General features: G+C 31.6%; 1 protein-coding gene across 1 annotated transcript in view; it reads left to right on the forward strand.

Moving 5' to 3' along the window:
- Window positions 1-18,805, forward strand: part of LOC103832640 (inactive GDSL esterase/lipase-like protein 23) — a 28,472-nt gene continuing 9,667 nt past the window's right edge. Inside the window, exon 1 of the mRNA XM_009108699.3 lies at window positions 1-18,527. Within this exon, the coding sequence (XP_009106947.1) occupies window positions 18,272-18,527 (256 nt within the window). The 5' untranslated portion in view covers window positions 1-18,271. The remainder of the gene's footprint in view (window positions 18,528-18,805) is intronic.

Consider the following 18,805-nt stretch of genomic DNA (forward strand, 5'->3'; position numbering starts at 1 on the left):
TATTTATATTAAAATATACTATGTGTATCTATGTCAATATCAATAACGTTTAATTATATACCATATAAAGCAAAATAAAGTGACTGTTTTGATTTATTTACCAAAAATATGATTGTAAATAAACAAAATTTATTGATTTTGATTTATGTACTTATTCTAATGTATATACTTTTATGTATACAAATTATTTTAAATATGTGGTTTCTAATATGTTATTTGATCCTGACAATCCGAGAAATACACTTTTTCAAATCGAAGTGGTTTTTAATATTGGAAGCACTATATGTTTTTTTCATTCAGATTAAATATTTTAGTCTTGATTTTTATTTCTAAAAATATTTTAATTAAATATCATGACAAAATTTCAGTCACCTTCTTTTGAGTTTGCTCGAAGAATGAGAGATTTAATCATTCGTCTAATATTTGTTTATTCCTAATATCCTATCTATCTATTATAATTTTAAGAATGAGAGATTTGAACTATTTATTATTAATTTTCTGGTTTATCATTTAATAAATCAAACAGTTCTTACTTTATACATAGTTTACATATACTAAAATAGTACAATATTATATTTTTTATCGGTATAGTCTTAATTAATTAAACCTCAAAACTGTAGGTTAATAAAATAAATAATTTGTTTTGTTCATCTAGAATTAGATGATTTTTAGACCGAATGGTAAATATATACTAGACATATATTTATACTTCGAGTCTGCACTTATATTCTATAACAACTTGATATATTAGATTTGAACATTAATATGTGAATATAATTTGCTTTTGATTTTCTTCAAAATTTTTGATTATTAGATGTTTATCTGAAGTTGAATTAATTTTTACAGATATCAACCATCTTTTTTAATTGATATTTATGTAATTCACCGAATTCACGGAATTTAAAAAAAAAAACAAAATTCACATCACTGAAAAGTAGACTATTATCTACTGTCTCATTTATTATCTACTGACACTGTATATATCATTAAATATTTTATCTTCATCTACACTTCGGCTTCACGTGGACATTTAATATTTTCTGTGATACTAAACATCATTATCATCCTATCTCATTAACTCAAAGTAATGCAAGTCTTTTTTTTTTTTTAAACAGGGTAATGCAAGTCTTATGAAGAACAGAAGAGGAGTTGCAGTGCCGCCTAGTGCGGCAGTGCAAATGCACAAGTCCCACATTTTTGGTTCAACTTTTTTAATTGTTTTAAGACTTTCAATTTTGGAATTTCTATATTTTAAGGATCTAATTTTTAAATTGACTATCAATTATTATTAGGAAAGGAAAAAAAATATGCACATGGCCTACTAATCTTTTAAGCCGGGCCTAGATAGAAGAGTTAAAGAACCAAAGTAATAAGGAACATCTGTTATAACCAGGTTACCAGCAGATTTTTATTACACGTCCTGCGAACCCAAACAACCTCCATAGGTGCTAAATTTTTTCCGCCACTGTCTAATATCTCGGATCACCGGGTTCTGTTATCACCTTCAAAATGTGCATATATATACCATTTGTGTCCAAACAAGTTTAGATAACCATGAGGAAAGCTTTGTAACTCAGTTTCCAAAACTTATTTGCTGATGATGATTCCATACTTTTTCTTGCTTCAAAATATAATCCTTGTGAATCTCGTAAGATCTAAGTTATTGACGAAGTTAACCCATTTTCTTGAGATTGGCAATGGCAGTTGTATTTCACATAACTTTGTCTTGGACGACTCCATGTCATTTATACCCACGTACTTTATCAAAAATCATTTATAACCACGTGCCTGTGTTAAATTTGAAAAAGTCTACTACTTCAAAATTTTAGTTTTCTTGGTTCTGAGTTTCTGACTATCTGGAACTTCTGCTAGACTTGCCCCGAGATAAGATTCTTCTATTTTTATCGGATAACATTTCCAAGTGGTAGTACTAGGGCTGGAATTTTTAGAACCGAAATTTAGGTTAGTCCGATGAGAAGTTCAGTTCGATTCTGTATATTTATAAAAAAAACATTAGTTTTCGGTTAGGTTCAGTAATCGGTTAGTTCGGTTTTTCAAAAAATAATTTTGTTAACCAAATTTCGTACAGAAAACCAGAATTAATCAAAATTTCGAAGAGAGGTAACCAAAATTATCCAAATATTTCGAATCAACCTAACCAAATTAACTAAAATTTGAACCGAATTAACTAGACAAACCAAATTAACTGAAATTATTCGTATTTAAGTGATTTTACCTAAATTTTTAACCGAAATATAATCAAAACTAAATACTACGGTTAGTTTCAGTAATTTTATAGAAAACCAAACTACCCAAATACCGAACCGATTCAATTTTTTATGGTTCAGTTCGGCGAGATTTTAATGGAACCGAACTACCCGAAAATAGAACTACTCGAACCAAATTACCAGAACGACCTGAACCCGCATGCCTACGTAGTACATTCAATATAAAGGAGAAAAATGGACGAAAGCAGTTGAGCCATCTTAAAATGCATGGTAACTCGTCTTAACACACAAAGGCAAAATGGTAATATCGTTCTTTTTACGAAAATCATGTTCATAAAATTATTCATCAATTCTCTTGAGCAAGATTTTTGAGCTTCAAAAACAACAGAACTATTGTAAAAATATTATTTATTGGAATAAATTTAACATTCTTTTTGAAAATACAGTTTTATATAAGAAAATTAAATGCAATGTAATCCAAAATTCTGATCAAAGGTCTGAAGAAAAAAAAAGAGATTTAATCTCCTCTCTTTCTCTCTATGAAAGATCCAGAGAGGGAATAAATAAAAGAAGAGAGAGAGAAAGTCAAAAGTATTTATATATCTATCTATCTATTCTATTAAAATTAAAGTACACTCTAGAACCAACATCTACTCTCGTATGTAATATTACAAAAATTGTCACTGATAATTAGACAAAAATTAAATTTGTCAGTAATAGCATTCATTTTATTCAAATGATAAAAAAAATCGTGTAGCTATAAATAGGAGATTAAATACAGACCATCATCGAATTGTAAATAAGACATTATATGCATTTAGTGTTACTAAATATTTTATATGAATTTAATATGGTCAATACGTATCTTATTGTTCATGCAATTCCCAACCAAATTTATTTATTATGATACTAAATCTTTCTGGAACTGTTTAGTTAATGTAAGTTATTTAACTATTTTGGCTTAATATTTGTTTAAACTTACGTGATACTAAAATGATGGTTAATATTATGCATCTATCTCACAAATATTATGCATTTATGCTTTTTTAAATTCATATAATAGCATAGAAAATAAAAAATATAAGAAAATATGCACAAGAAACCATCTATTCAAAATTGAAGTACACTTTAGAAATAACCTCTACTCTCATATGTAATATTACAAAAATTGCCACTGATAATTAGACAAAGTTAAATTATTTATTAATGGCATTCACATAATTCAAATGAGAAAGAAATCGTGTAGCATTTATAAATCTATTCTATTAAAAATTAAGTTCACTTTAGAAATAACCTCTACTCTCATATGTAATATTAAAACAATTTCCACTGATGATTAGACAAAAGTTAAATTCTATATTAATGGCATTCACATAATTCAAATGAGAGAAAATCGTTAAGCATTTATAAATAGGAGATTAAATTCAGACCATCAGCAAATTTTTAAATTAAAAATTATATGCATTTTGTGTTACTAAAAAAATTATATGAATTTAATATGATCAATACGTATGTTATTGTTCATGTGATTTCCAGCTAAATTTATATATTATGATACTAAATCTTTCTAGAACTGTTTAGTTAATGTAAGTTATTTAGTAACTATTTTGCCTTAATATTTTATATACATTTACATGATACTAAATGATGGTTAATATTATGCATCTATCTCACAAATATTATGCATATAGGCTTGTTAATTATTACAATAGCATAGAAATTAAAAATATAGGAAAATATGCACTAGAAACCCATGATTTTAAAAATTGTAAAAAATATTCATACAAATTTTGAAAATCGTGCCATAATTTATTAAAATATATTCCTTATTCCTTATTTGTTATTTTAACATTTTCCTATTACTTTAAACAATCAATTAAAATATATTTATGACCTATAAACATTTACAAATCATACATACCATATATGAACTATATTCAGTTTCTTAGTGGCATGGTATCTTTCTGAGAGTCTTTAGCCTTTAAGCAATTCATATCTACCAATAGTTGGATTTTTTTCTTTCTCTGCAGTTATTATTTAATCATATTACCTAACTCGGTAAAAAATTGTCAACAGAAATATAGGAAAACCACAAAGGATAAATAAAAGGAAAATTTGATCTATAACCTAAAAAAACTATAACTAAGTGAATATATATTACAATTGAATGGTTAGAATATAACCTACACATTATTTTCATTCCTTTTTTTATTCTTATAATCATGTTTTCCTTTCAATTTTTAATATCTTTTAATTTTGCATAATACAATAATTCAGTTTTGTATTTTACATATTAAAAACATAGATTGTTATCTACATATAACAAGTTTTTACATTTAAAAACACACATATTTTATAAATTCTATTTATATTACATAAACTAAGTTTTAAAGCTATATTATATTATATTATATTATATTATATTATAAATTCAAATAGTATAGTTCAAATTCTCTTTTAAATAAGATATCATTTTGTATGTTCTATTCTACTTATTAAATATAATAGAAATGTAACTTTAAATTTTTTCTCTTACGTTTTATATATTGTACTTTGTATTCACATAAATTGTTTTATTTATGTATAAAAATAGAATAGTATTGTATAGCCTATTGTTGACAAAATTTTATAACGTCTCTGTTATGCGTTCACTTGCAGCAAAAAAATATTATCCTCACAAATGCATACCTGTCTCATCCAGTTCTTATGGTTATTTATTTAGTTTCATTTTCTCTTATGTATATTACACTAGGTAACTCTAAATAAAAACATGTTTTTATACAAAAATCTATAAATAAATTATGTGTTATTTTATAAAAAGATAAAATATTTAACTCAAAACACAAAATATTAAATTTGCATCACAAAATATTCATAGAACTGTTTATTAGAATCTACAAGTAAATTAATGTACATTTACAAGATTATTATATTGTGTTATAGTAACCAAATATGTAAATAGATTTTCACAGTTGGTTTTCTTAGAAAAGCTGTTCTGAATTAGAATTATTTTCAAAATCCAAAGTTATTGTCCACCTAAAATAATAATTGATAATTAATTATATAAAAGTTTCTAAATACAAAAAATCTTATAAAAATCTATAATATTATTATATGATTTCTCAACCAAAACAAAATTCACTTATAGAGCGAATCAAATCAAAATCTAATTTATATAATAAAACATAGGTAGTGATTGAAACAGTGGGATCAAAAGCTGAGAAAAAGTGAAACTGAATATAAAACTTTCTTTTGACATATTAATCTATTTTTACTCTTCTTCAGCGTTAATGGGCTGAAAACATTTTCCTCTTGATTAGATAAAAATTTAGAATAATTCAGTAGAAAACAAATTTACTTCAGTATATTATTGATAGAAGTGCGATCCAGACTTCCGGGTAAACCCATCACTTGAAGAAATAAAATTTGATATCACGAGGAACATATATGCATAGTTCATTTTGTATTTTATTTACTTTAATCAAAAGAAACCTTCTCTGTGAGAGCAGGACCATTTTTAATATGTCTTAAGCATTATAGTAGCTGCATGTGTTCACCTCGATTAAAACATCTCCAATCCAAAAGACTTTGTTAAAACAAAAATCTTTAACAGACATTCAAACCTTATAAATTATGGTTCATCTGTATGTGTTTACATCGATAAAGACATCTCCAACAACTTTTTTTTTTTTTACATTTTAAGGTTTTTGGTTCTGCAAGTTCCGAATAGTAAAATTTCAAAGTTGAGTTTAACTTTACAAAATTTTAAAACACATTTCTCCAAAAATAATTATTTTTTAAAACACTATTTATTTTACATTTTACCCTCAGCAAATATATAACAGATATAATTTACTAAACAGTGAATATTAATTTTTACATCATTATAGTTCTTATAATTATATTTTATTTAAATATTCAAACATATTATATATATATTATTATTACGAGAAATATATAATATTTTAAAATTAGAATTAGTAAATAAAATAATATTATGTATAATATAAACATTATATACGCAATTGGGTCATTTTGTAACTTTTTTATATTTAACGCACATTAAAAATTTCTTCATTTGGTGAAACCAAATTATTCATAGATAAATTATAAATATTGTCGATGACAATTTTTTTAAAAAATATTGTGTTTTACTTTTTAGTGGGTATTTGTTATTTATTTATTTATAAAAATTTAACCTTCGTAACTAATTAATATTAAATTACAGATTTAAATGTATTTTTTATAAATATTAAAAATATTTGATGTTTTTATTGTAAAAATCTACATTTAAATTTTAATCCGGAGATGCCAAAAAACTTTTTGGTAGTAAATTGAGGAACTTTTCTTGTCATTTCAAGGAATCGAACGTCATTTATATTCTTAAACAGAAAAACACTCGCAGCTAAAGAGGATGAATGGTAAGTGTTGTGAGTGCTTTGGAATGTTTTATTTTTTACAGCCAATTTTGATATAAATAATGTCAGTAAGAAAGATATAAAGCCAGAGACTAATTTTTTAAAATAAATTAATTCTAGCAATCATAATTTTCTAAAGCTTTACATTTAGTACTTTCAAAATTATAAATAATTATATAGCAATAAAATTTAAAGGTAAAACAACAAAATCTACATACCTATAAACTAGTTCCGTGCCACAGTATGAAAAAGAAAACTTTCAATTATGGCGACAAATTTTTTTGAAAAAATTTAGGGCATCATCTATTACTTTCAGAGGAAATTATAGCACTATGATAATTAGGATTTAGAAAACATATGCTTATAATGAATATATGGGTTTCCTAAGCAACAAAAAATGTAGACAATTGTTTTTTTTTTTTGAACAAAATGTAGACAATTGTTAATTGCCAAACAGTCAGAGTAATTAGATGTTGGTGATTATAGTTTGAATGCATTTTTGAAATATTAAAAAAAAAAGTCAGGTTGATATATTTGATCTTTGTTCTCTTACGGCATAAAATATTGTGTAATTTAATTATTTTTTCTTAAAATTAGTTATACAATTTAATATAAATACTTGATTAGTATTTTTTAAAAGAAATCTTGTTCTATATCTAATATTTTCTTTGTTAGTTTAAAACTGAGATTTTATGATTCGGTTTTGGCAACCATAATCTGTCTAAAACTTAAGTCTACTAATCATGCCCCTAATCTCTTACACACTGAGTTGAAGAGCAAAACTCGTAAATCTATTTTAAATAGTTTTGACGAAACTTTATTATATTTATATAGAATTTGATTCGTGACTTCAAAATTCACGTATACGTGGGTTAACTAATATTTGCTCCAAAAAGTTGTTTTGGTCAAAAGTAAATCAAATTAGTGCTCTTGAGTAACTTCCTTTATGTGCATGTCTTCTGCTTACCATTGCTAAGCTTAAGAGGTTCCATTTCATGCTTTAGAATCTCATATATATATATATATATATATAAATATATTTTGGAATCTCATTTATATTAGAGCATCAGCGGCGGTCATGTTTTACAATGATTTCTCATCAAAATACTAATATAAAAAAAAAAAAAAAAAAAACAAATCAGAAAAATAAAGAGACTTACGTAGGGGAAGAGACTCTGACTTCTTTCGCAGAGATTATCTACACAAATGAGACAGCAAGCACTAAAAGGTTAAATTTATTTAGATAACTAATTTACTTTTACAATATTAATAAAATTATGATGAGAAACCATGTTGAAGAAATTTATCACTAAAGATGCTCTTAGTATCCGTTTCAATCTTTATTTGTAATGCAGAGATGATAGTAGTATCTGCAGGATACAAGTTTCGAGTACTTTCAATTATTTTCTTTCTTCTTTTTTTATTTCCTTTTGTTTTGATATGTTTTAGTATTCTACTTTCACTAAAAATATTATGACTTGAGTCCATAGAATAAGGTTAGATTCAAATCCTAATAGAGATGTATCTTATTTTTGGGTATAAAATATAAAATCCATTGGTTTGTAAGAGATATGTATTATTTATTATTAATCAAAAAGCTTTGGCTTTTTAAATTTTTATTTTCGGCTAGAACATCTTGTTTTTAACAACTTCAAATTCGTGTTAATCACTTCAAATTTTCAAGGCTAAAAAGTATTTCGTAACCTTGTATCGGTTATTACATCAATTGATCTCATATTTAGAAGTTTTAGTTTTTTTACTACAACTCGATCATTGATTTTATGACTCTAAAAAAACCTACGATGGAAGAACAAAAAGATGTGCCAAGGAAAATCTTGGAGACTTTCATAAGCAACAGTGATAATGCATTAAAAACGATTTTGGAAAGACAATACGACCAGTGTGATGGTCGTCATGAACCACGACACATAAACTATGTACAACATGACTAGTCGGATGTAGAGATGGTGGAAAATTTATTCAATGTCCCTATATAGGAACAACATCTTAATGCACAACAAACTAGCCGAAGAAATAATCAGCCGGACAAACATAAACATATTAAGATATCAATTACCAGTTACCACCAATTGGTGGAATTGGTGGTCAGTGGATTGACCATAATCCCTTCTTTTAAATTTTTGATGTGGGATACTGTATCTCTAATAGAATATATTCCATATTGTGATTATTCGTATATTTCATTATTTAGTAGGTTCCTATTGGAACTGTGTCATTATCTTTGTATAAATACTTTACTCTATGAATCAGTAAAAACAAGCCTTTTTAATTATTTCATGATATCAGAGAAATCGATTCTGACTTAATCCATAAATCAGTTTTTTCTTCTTCACTTTGTTCTAAGGTTACAAAAAACATGTTGGACGAAGTTTCGAGTGCTCAGAAAAGCTCGTGATCCGAGTGTACTTCTCCTTACCCTTTGTACACCAATAAACCGGGTGCTCTTATCACTTTGGTTATTTTTCGTGGTGATAACTTCTCTGAATGGGCAATAGAGTTGGCAAAACAAAATATTTTTATCGACGGCTCGATAGCTAACCAGCCATGAATCCTAATCAATTTTTCTGGATCACCACAAATTCCATGCTCTATTGGCTGGATTCGAGCGCTCGTCGATCCAATTAGACAATTTAGTGTGGCACATGTCTTTGATGCTTCCAAGATTTGGGTTTTTATCAAACGCAGGCCTCCATCAACAATGGTGCTCACAAACATTTACTTAAAAATGAGATCAGAAATTGTAAACAAAACAAACAAGAACAGTTGAATACTATGGACGACTATCCACTCTTTAGGAAGAACTCCAAAATATCAATAGTTCAAGATCATGTTTTTGCGTTGCAGCTTCCAGTGTTGAGAAGGAATATTAAGATTCTCGTTTCATAAGTTTTTGTTTGGTCAAGATGATGCTCGTTTCAGCAATATTTGCTCCCAGATCATCAACCAAGATCTACTTCTGGATCTATATTTTGTATCATTCGTGAAGAAGAACACCATCTAACGGTAGGAGATTAACAATGATGACATTGGATTTTTGTAAAAACTTATCTTCTATAGAATAAATGAAGTTGTTACTCTCCACATGAGGCTGCTGCCTCCAACCAATTTGCGACTGTCCACATGAGGAAAGAGCAAGGTTATTAGACTCGTGTTGCTTTAAACACATGAGTAGAGATCAAGATCTATTCTCTACAACGAATGCAAGGCACTCAATCAATCTGGGAAGCAACACATTCATGGAGGTTGTTGGAAAAGGAAATGTGAGTATGACATTAAACAACACACCATACAAGATAAGTGATGTGTACTACATACCAGAGCTCAAGAATAATCTCTTGAGTCTTGGTGAACTCCAAGAAAAGAATGTGGCAGTCATCACACAGAAAGGTACATGGATTTACCATGACGAAATAGGGCCATCGGCTTAGAGAAGAATGAGAATAAACCAGATTTTAATGCTATTTGAAAATGATGAAGAGAGAAACAACAGCAAAAGAAACACAAAAATAGTGGCATGAGTGGTATGGAAATTTCAGTCATTGTCATTGAGGAATGAATACATTACAAAGCACATACATGGTTTGAGGGATAACTTTGTTTGATGCTCAAATTTCCACTTTCTCAAACTATCTATTAGGCAAGCAGCCAAGGAGTCATTTTTCTAGGATGAGTTCATGAAGAGCCAACGAAGTACTAGAATTGGTGCACACATACATTTGTGGATCCATCAGCCCTATTTGCACCAGTGGCAAAAGGTACATACTATTCTTCATATATGATTTTAGCAAGAAAGGATGGGCGTATTTTGTGAAAGAAAATTTAAAGGCTTTCAGTCATTTCAAACAATTCAAAAAGATGATAGAGAATGAAACACATACAATATCAAGTTCCTTAGAATAAACAGAGGAGGGAATATACACCTCTTGAGTTCTCAGACTCTGCAACGTACAAAGAATTCAGAGAAAACTAACCACAACATACACCCCTCAACAAAATAACATTGTTGAAAGGAAGAACCGTACGGTGATGAACATGTTAAAATTGCTACTATCAACAAGGAAGGTACCAATTTTCTTGTGGGAAGAAGCATTCAACTAAACATTCTATGCTATTAATATATGTCCAACTTACGATGTAGAGGACATCACACCTCAAGAGACATAAAGTGGTATCAAACCGAATGTGGAACACGTTTATGTATGGGGAAGTCTGGGGCAACTTCACATCTCAGATGCGAAACAAGGTATACTCGATGACAAAAGCTTAACATGTGTTTTACTTGGTTTCTCAGAGGAATCCAAAATATATAGATAATACAATCCACATAAAAAAATATTGTAGTGAGTAGAGGTTTGGTGTTTGAATTAGAAAAAGTCTGAAACTAGAAAGAGACCAGATTACACAGAATCAGTGTTAACCATGAATGATGATGATGCAGTGTGGGAGGTGAGTGAAGGAGAAGAAAGTGCGAATGAAGCGAAAAATGAACCAGGGCGGAACAATGAGCCACACTGTAGAAGTCGATAATGGTCAGGTCAAGGGAGCCAGGGAGGAATGAAGGACAAAACCTCCACAATACCTGAGAGATTATGTCATTGGAATCGCAACAGTTGATGAGGAATAAGACACAAACATCGTAGATCTCAATTCCTCCAATCCCACAACTTATGAGGAAGCAGAAGAGAGTCTGAAATAGAGAGAGATTTTATAAAAGAAGAGATTATACTGATTGAAAAATCAGATTTGAATTCTATCAATTTTACCTAAATGAGCTAAGTGCATTGGAGTAAAGTGGATATACAAATCTAATCTCAACAAGAATGGTGAGGAAAGCAAGTACAAAGCTCGTTTAATAGCCAAACAATATTCTCAAGAACTTGAGATCGACTGCGATGAGGTGTATAAATATGTTGCCAGAATGGATACAATCATACCAGTTTTTGCTACATTTGCACAAAAATCAAGGGATATCTATGAATTAGACGTAAATGAGCATGTCTCCATCGAGTAATTGAAGAAGATGTATATGTGCAACAACCTAAAGGACATGAGAAAGAAGGGAAAGAATACAAAGTGTGCAAACTTCAAAAATTTATATATGGTTTGAAGAAAGCTCCAATAGCATGGTTCAGTTATATTGAACACTAATTCATCAAAGAAAGATTTCTCAAACTCCATAATTGAATAAAATATGTTATTAAAACAACAAACACTGTAATATTCTGATTGTAAATATTTATGTGGATGATCACATATATATATATGAGAGAATATTATGATGATGAGATAAGAAATCGATGCAAGAAGAGTTTGATATGTCGAATTTGGAGAAAATTAGGTATTTTTGGGAATATAAGTGGTGCATACTCCTTATAGGATTCATATCTCACAGTAAGGTTATGCACTAAAATTTCTAAACATTTTGACATGGAGAGATGCTCCTCAGTGTGTCATCCAATGGTACTTGGAAACAAGATCGATTTGGATGAGGGAGAGGAAGAGTGAGTCGATGAGACCTTTTACAAAAAAAAAAAATTGGGAGCCTCATCATCACAAACGCCAGGCCAGATGTTAAATTTTATGGCCTTATGTTAAGCCTCACTCAACCATATGTTCACGCAGCAAAGCGAGTCTTAAGGTACTTAAAAGGAACTTTGTATTATGGTATTTTGTATAAGAGAAGTGGAGCTATGATTTGTTAGTGTACACTAATAGTAACATTGCCAGAGATGTGGAAAGCAAGAAGAGTACTACTGGATATGTGCTTATAAAGGACAATGCATTATCAAAGCAAGGAGAGGACCAATCCCCAAATCATGCGGAAATCACCCCTACCACCTCCCCAAAGCATTGTAACACAAACCGATGCAGCATGGAATGGAGCAACAAAGAACGCAGGCCTAGGCTGGATTATCAAGAAAACAGGGGAAACACTGCATTTTCAAAGTTCAACCAGGTTCGTGTCTTCCCTGCTGGTAGCGGAAGCTTTGGCCATGCGGGATGCAGTGCGAAATTGTAAGGAGCTGGGGATCCAGCACGTCGTTTTCGAATCGGACTCATTACAACTTATCAAATCGCTTAACACAACTGTGGAACCTCCGGAGATCTATGGGATTGTGGCTGATGTTAGAATTGACTGTTATGCTTTTGAATTCTTTGCTTTTAGATGGATTCCTAGAGGTAAAAACTCTGAGGCTGACCAATTAGCAAAACAGGCTTTATACCTTGTATCGGGTGGTTTAACCACTTAACTTATGTTTCTTTATTTAATGAAAGTTGCGTTCCAAAAAAAAAAAGGACAATGCATTAATAGCATGGCTATTAAAGAAGCAACCAATCATGACGTTATCCACCACTGAATCAGAATATGTTGCCACCTCAATTTGTGTTTGTTAAGCCATCTGGTTCAAAAAGATACTAGAAGAGTTAGGAAAATGTAAAATAAAGAACACATATTCTATGCGACAACATTTCAACAATCAAATTTTCAAAGAATCCAGTGTTTCATGGGAGATGTAACACATTGGAGTTTGCTTTCATTTCCTGCGAGCTCTTGTCAACAACACATATATATGCTTGAAAATTCGAACAGATGAGAAAGTCGCAAATATCTTTACCAAACTTTTAAGGCGAGATCAGAGGAGCAGGCTTGAGGTTATTTAAGCCTCGGGTATGCTAAGCCTTGTGCACAAAGCTTAGTTTAGAGAGGCTTTGTTGGAACAAATCAAAGAAGCGATTGGAGTTATATATACCAGACAAGATCATCTGTTTTTCAGTCTTCTGGTCCGTTAATAATGGTCAAATAAAGAAAGATTAACTAGGTCAAGTAGTTGTTTAAGTAGTTGCTTAGTTGGTCAAGTACTTATTTAGTTGGTCAAGTAGTTGTTCATATTTCTATGCTTTTCTTTAGGATCATATTATTGTTGTAAGCTATAAATGTCATTTGATATATTGAATGAAATATATCTTAAAAAATTCTTAAACAATAGATTATTGGGTTCATCAAATTCTCCAGTAGTTTACGTGTACTTTTTGCGGATGAGAATGGGTAATCCTCGGAATGGTTTGCTACGCTAGATGGGTTCTGGATGCTTCTTTTGGTGAAATTCATTTGCTTGCATCTTGATTGGTAACTTCTTGGGTAGGTATCTTTAGGTAGGGCCAGCTCAAAGTTTGTCAAATTTCTTGAAAAAGATTTTTAATAGCAAACATATTTTTAAAAAATTTAGTATGTGTATCTAAAATTGTTTGTATGCTATTTTAATTAATAAAATTGATTATACAAAATATTAAAAAACATATTTTAGTTAAAGATATATATATAACAATAAAATGTATATTTTTTTAAAAAAAATTAGACCTGTAATATATGTGATATGCCCTTACTATTTTTATTGCTGATGACTGCATGTCCTAAGCTCTTGTTGGCTGCTTGTTGTTGGTTCGTTCTTTGTAAGGTCAAATACAGTTTCAAACGATCTGATCCTGCACTGATTCTCTCTACCTTTACTCTCAACAATATCTTCACGTTCTCGTGCTTCCGGCGGCCAGCGGTGTTCGTTCCGTTGGTTACCCCCTCCATTTTCCCGTTCTTCTCTCTTCTGCCTCAACCCTTTGATATCTTGTGTATTTGCATGGTTCGAACAATTAAGTGCATTGCATATGCATTTGTCCTTATCAGGTGATGGAGATACCATTTGGTGGAATTGGAGCGTTGGAGTTATGAAGCAAAAGGGGTGATCATTGTTCGAGAGACATATTGATGGCAAAGTTTCACAGCGGCCGAGAAACCATTTCACTAAGCCATTATGACTCCCATACGACTTTTCCTCATCATGCCTAAGTGTTGGAGTGGTATAGTGCAGCGGTATGATGACAAGATATCTCAAGACATTGAAGTTTTGCGGACTTTGAATCGGTTTGATGCAGCGGTTATAAAAAGCTGCTGCTAAGGAATCATGAAGAAACTTGAGCTCAAGTGTTGCAGAGGCCTAATGGCAGAGGTTTGGTGTAACCGCTGTGACTCTCAGGATGCAACAATCAAGCAACGGTTCAACTGTTGGAGCGGTTTATGGTAGCAGTGGGGAGCAGGCCGATGCAAAAGTGTGGGTTCTGAATCAGGAAGTAGTAGTAGTGTCACGAAGACGCCACCAAGAACATGTGAAGAGACTGGAGCCTAACTCTTCCAGTGGTTTATGCGCAGGCTTTAGAATATGCAACCAAACCATTGTGGACCTCCAGCTGTCTCATGCAATAGTATCAGCATGCCGCTGGTAACCTTTGAAAAGTCAACATTCGAACTTTAACCAGACTTTTTACCCATTTGTTTTTGGGTCAATCCATAGTTGTTGGATTGACCTTGTTCAAGTTTAGGATTCTATAAATCCTTTTTAGGCCTAAATTTAAGAATGATCTTGTCTTCTCTTTAAACACATTTTTATTTTGGTGAAAAATCAATCTTTAGTCTCTTATCATCTTATTTCTTTGTGTTTGTTGAATTAACTTGCTTCTTAACATGATTTATCTTCAATCTATTATGGGTTTAAGGTTTATCATGAAGATTAGGGAGTAGACTCCTATTGGATCTATGAGTTAGGGTGATTAGAGTTAATGAGTGAAGAGTTAAGGTGTTTTAAGGGACAAATCTACTTGTTTCCTTGCTATTTAAGTATTCTTTATTCTTGATTGGAACTGATCACTCTCAATCTTGATTTTAAGTTATTTATTGATTTGAAGGTGTATGATAAAATGCTTAAATATGTTCTAACTTGAATAGCAAAAAGATTTGATGCTAGGATTGTTAGATAGTTAGTAGACTTGTCTGAGATGCATGCTTGAATGATTTAAACTAATGGAAATTGATGTTTAGTTCATAATTGCATAAGGATCTTTATCTTGGGAAAGAAATAATCTTTATTTGTGTTCTAGACTTAAGAAAAATTGTACATTGACATCTTGCTACCTTAGAAACCTGAAAGTCTTCCAACAACAAAACTTTTATGCTCAAGAAACAGCTACTAAAGCGATTTGTGATGCTAAAGAATGGAAGGAAGCTCAATTAAAGGTCATATCTTCGAATCCGATTAAGACTACCCGACAAATCCACGGAACACCTGAGGTAGTCTGCCGATTGAATGCAGCTTGGAAAAAGGAGCTTAATGCTGCGGGACTAGAGTGGAGCTTCTTAGAGAGACATAATGAGAGATTTGCCTCTCACAGTAAACCAATTGCGTTTGTGATATCGTCTCTTGTGGCGGAGGGATTAGCAATACGCGCAGCTATGGAACATGCTGCTATACTACAATTGGAGAATGTGATCTTCGAATCTGACTTGCTCCAATTAATAGCATGGATCGTTTCGGGACATAGCTTATCGGATCTCCATGGAATCTTATCAGACATCTCTCTCCTTTCGTTATCGTTCAATCATGTTCTCTTTAGATTTGTCCATCGAAACAATCTGGTGTTTGAAGATGGGCTTGCAAACAGGCCTTAAATTACTATGTAACAAACCCAGTTTAATTTGAGTTAATGATATGTTATGAACAAAAAAAATGATATCTTGCCACCTTACCTTTGATCTTAATCACTTGAAATCAAATGCCTAACCCCATGGATCATGTTTCTTTATTTGATTGAAAGCTTGATTTGCATTTAGTGTTTTTCTTTTTGAATTGTCATTTGTTACTTGTTTCAAATCAACCACCTTGCTATTGCTTAGTTTAAGTTGTATGACTTGGATTCTTTATGATTAAAATCTTCTTAAGTTTGGATTGTCCTTAAGTATTACAACTGCTTATGATTAAACTTATCCATATCACCCTATGATATGTCTTCTTCATCTCTTCTCCTTACTGGACGCCCTGGATTTTTGCTATGGTGATGCTAACTGGATCTTGATTGTTCAAGGGTCTCATGGAGATCTGGCGTGGTGAGATGAGTCTGATCCGTCAAAGTTACCCTCGATTCTGGCTTCCTTGTCTGAGAGAGCTCATATATGAGACTCAAAGGTTCGTCAGTTGGGTTCTCTCTGATGCTTATATCCTTGCCCTTGTCATTCTTTCCAGTCGTCCAGTTTCTATGGTCTTGCAGAGATTCTTCACACCATCTGTGTGAAGGTGACATGGAGGAAAGTCATCAAGGACCTCTCATGTTCAAATTTCAGCAACCATGGTTCGTTTTTTGTGAAAGTTTGGTTGCCTTTGTTTCATGCGTCTGTGGTTGGCTAGTAAGGGCCTCGAGGATTGGTTGATCGTGGTCTCTTCAGAAACTGTTCACAGAGGCTTCACTCACCAGATATTAGCCTATTTTGAGGATTTTGTTCCCTTTCTACGATAAATTGCTCTGAAAAACTGCATCTTGCCTCGATTGATGTTGCAGCTCCTCCTTTGAGAGTTTCTCTGTGTCGTGTGGCCAGATGAGGGGATTTTATTGTCCCCTACACTTGACTAGAGCATTTCTATTTTCGTTTCAATTCGAGTTGTCTTGGTGTCTCTTCCCCGAGTGGTTGGTGAGTTTGGTGTTTCCAGATGGTGCTTTTAAAGGATCTTCAGATCAGGTATAGCCAGCCTTCTCTGTTCTATGCCTCTTGTGAGTAGCTTGGGTCTGTCCTTTACAGAGCCTCTCCATCTACCTTTCTCTTTATTTTCTACCAAGTCTACAAAAATGGAAGTGCTTTGTGCCCTAGAGTATATATTGTTTTCTTTTTGGTAAAAATAAACTGTTATGGGTTAACTTTTTATAGTGACTAACCTCATCCTGAAAGGTTCCATATCCAGGAAACCCCGAAAGCTTTATTTGGGGTATAGTACCACCGCGCCGATAGAGTATCGAACCTGCGACTTCTGGCAGTCTTCTATGAAAATCTCAAGGAACCACTAAGCCACCTTGATATCTCCTGGAATATACATTGCTGTTTTTTCGTTCTAGTTTTTTACTTAGGTTTGTCTACTAAAACAAGTTTATATTCTATTGTCATGATTTTTTTTTTTTTACTTTCTTGCGGCCCTCTGAATCGAATCTACTCTCAAGCATAAAGCGATATCAAGTTTTCTTGTAATCAAACCGACTCTACTTTCATAATGAAATTTACATTTTAGCAACCAAAAAATGGTCTCAAACCATTTATAAAATGTCATTGTGAAATAAAAAAATTTGTTGGATGTGAATCTGATTTATCTGAACTATAATTGGTCAATGATATTTTACTCGATTCACTTTCACCAATGCATAGTTGTATACTTGTATTAAAAATATAAGAGCATGATTAATAGAGGTTCTTAGCGGAATATAAGGAAAAATATAAAAAAAAATCTTACAATTTACAATCAATTCATTCAATTTTTCCAATTAACTGTCTCTTAACTTTTAACTAAAAAAGTTACCGGTTCTTAAATATCTTATTTAAGAATTGGTTCTTAGCTTTTTTAGTTAAAAGTTAAGAGACGGTTTCTTGTATTCCGCTAAGAATCCCACTAAGAACTCCCCACTAATCATGTTGTAAGCCTCGCTGGACACGTAACTATTAAAAAACAATATTCTTGCAATATAAATACAACGTCCCGGTCTATGGAATGAAGCACAAAAAGCAATACATACTATACGATGGCAGGCAAGTGTACTTTAGCCAGTGTTCTAGGGTTACTTTTGGTATTCACACTGTTCCAGAACCCGCTCACCGTCTGCGGACAAAGTATCCCGGCGGTGGCTTTGTTCACGTTCGGTGACTCCAACTTCGACGCCGGAAACAAACAGACTCTCACGCAAGTAAACGTTGCTCAAGGTTTCTGGCCGTACGGTAAATCCAGAGATGATCCTAATGGCAAATTCTCCGACGGTTTCATCGCTCCTGACTTCGTCGGTACGTTTAAAATCTTTATAACCAGAGAATCCTAGACCTAAACCTAACGTTAACTATTATTTTTTTACCACTAAATAAAAGTTAAGTGCATACTTCTTGAGGCTTTCAGCTGCTATTATTTTTTACCACCCATGGCAAATTCAGAGATGATCCTAATGGCAAATTCTCCAGTATTATTTTTTTTACCACCCATGCATGGAATATTTGTTTATCTTTTATAATTAATGAATGTGAAACCATATTCAAACAAAAAACTATGTTACATGTTTGTGTATATA

Source organism: Brassica rapa, chromosome A08 (genome assembly GCF_000309985.2).
Source record: "Brassica rapa cultivar Chiifu-401-42 chromosome A08, CAAS_Brap_v3.01, whole genome shotgun sequence".
NCBI classification, from domain to species: Eukaryota; Viridiplantae; Streptophyta; class Magnoliopsida; order Brassicales; family Brassicaceae; genus Brassica; species Brassica rapa.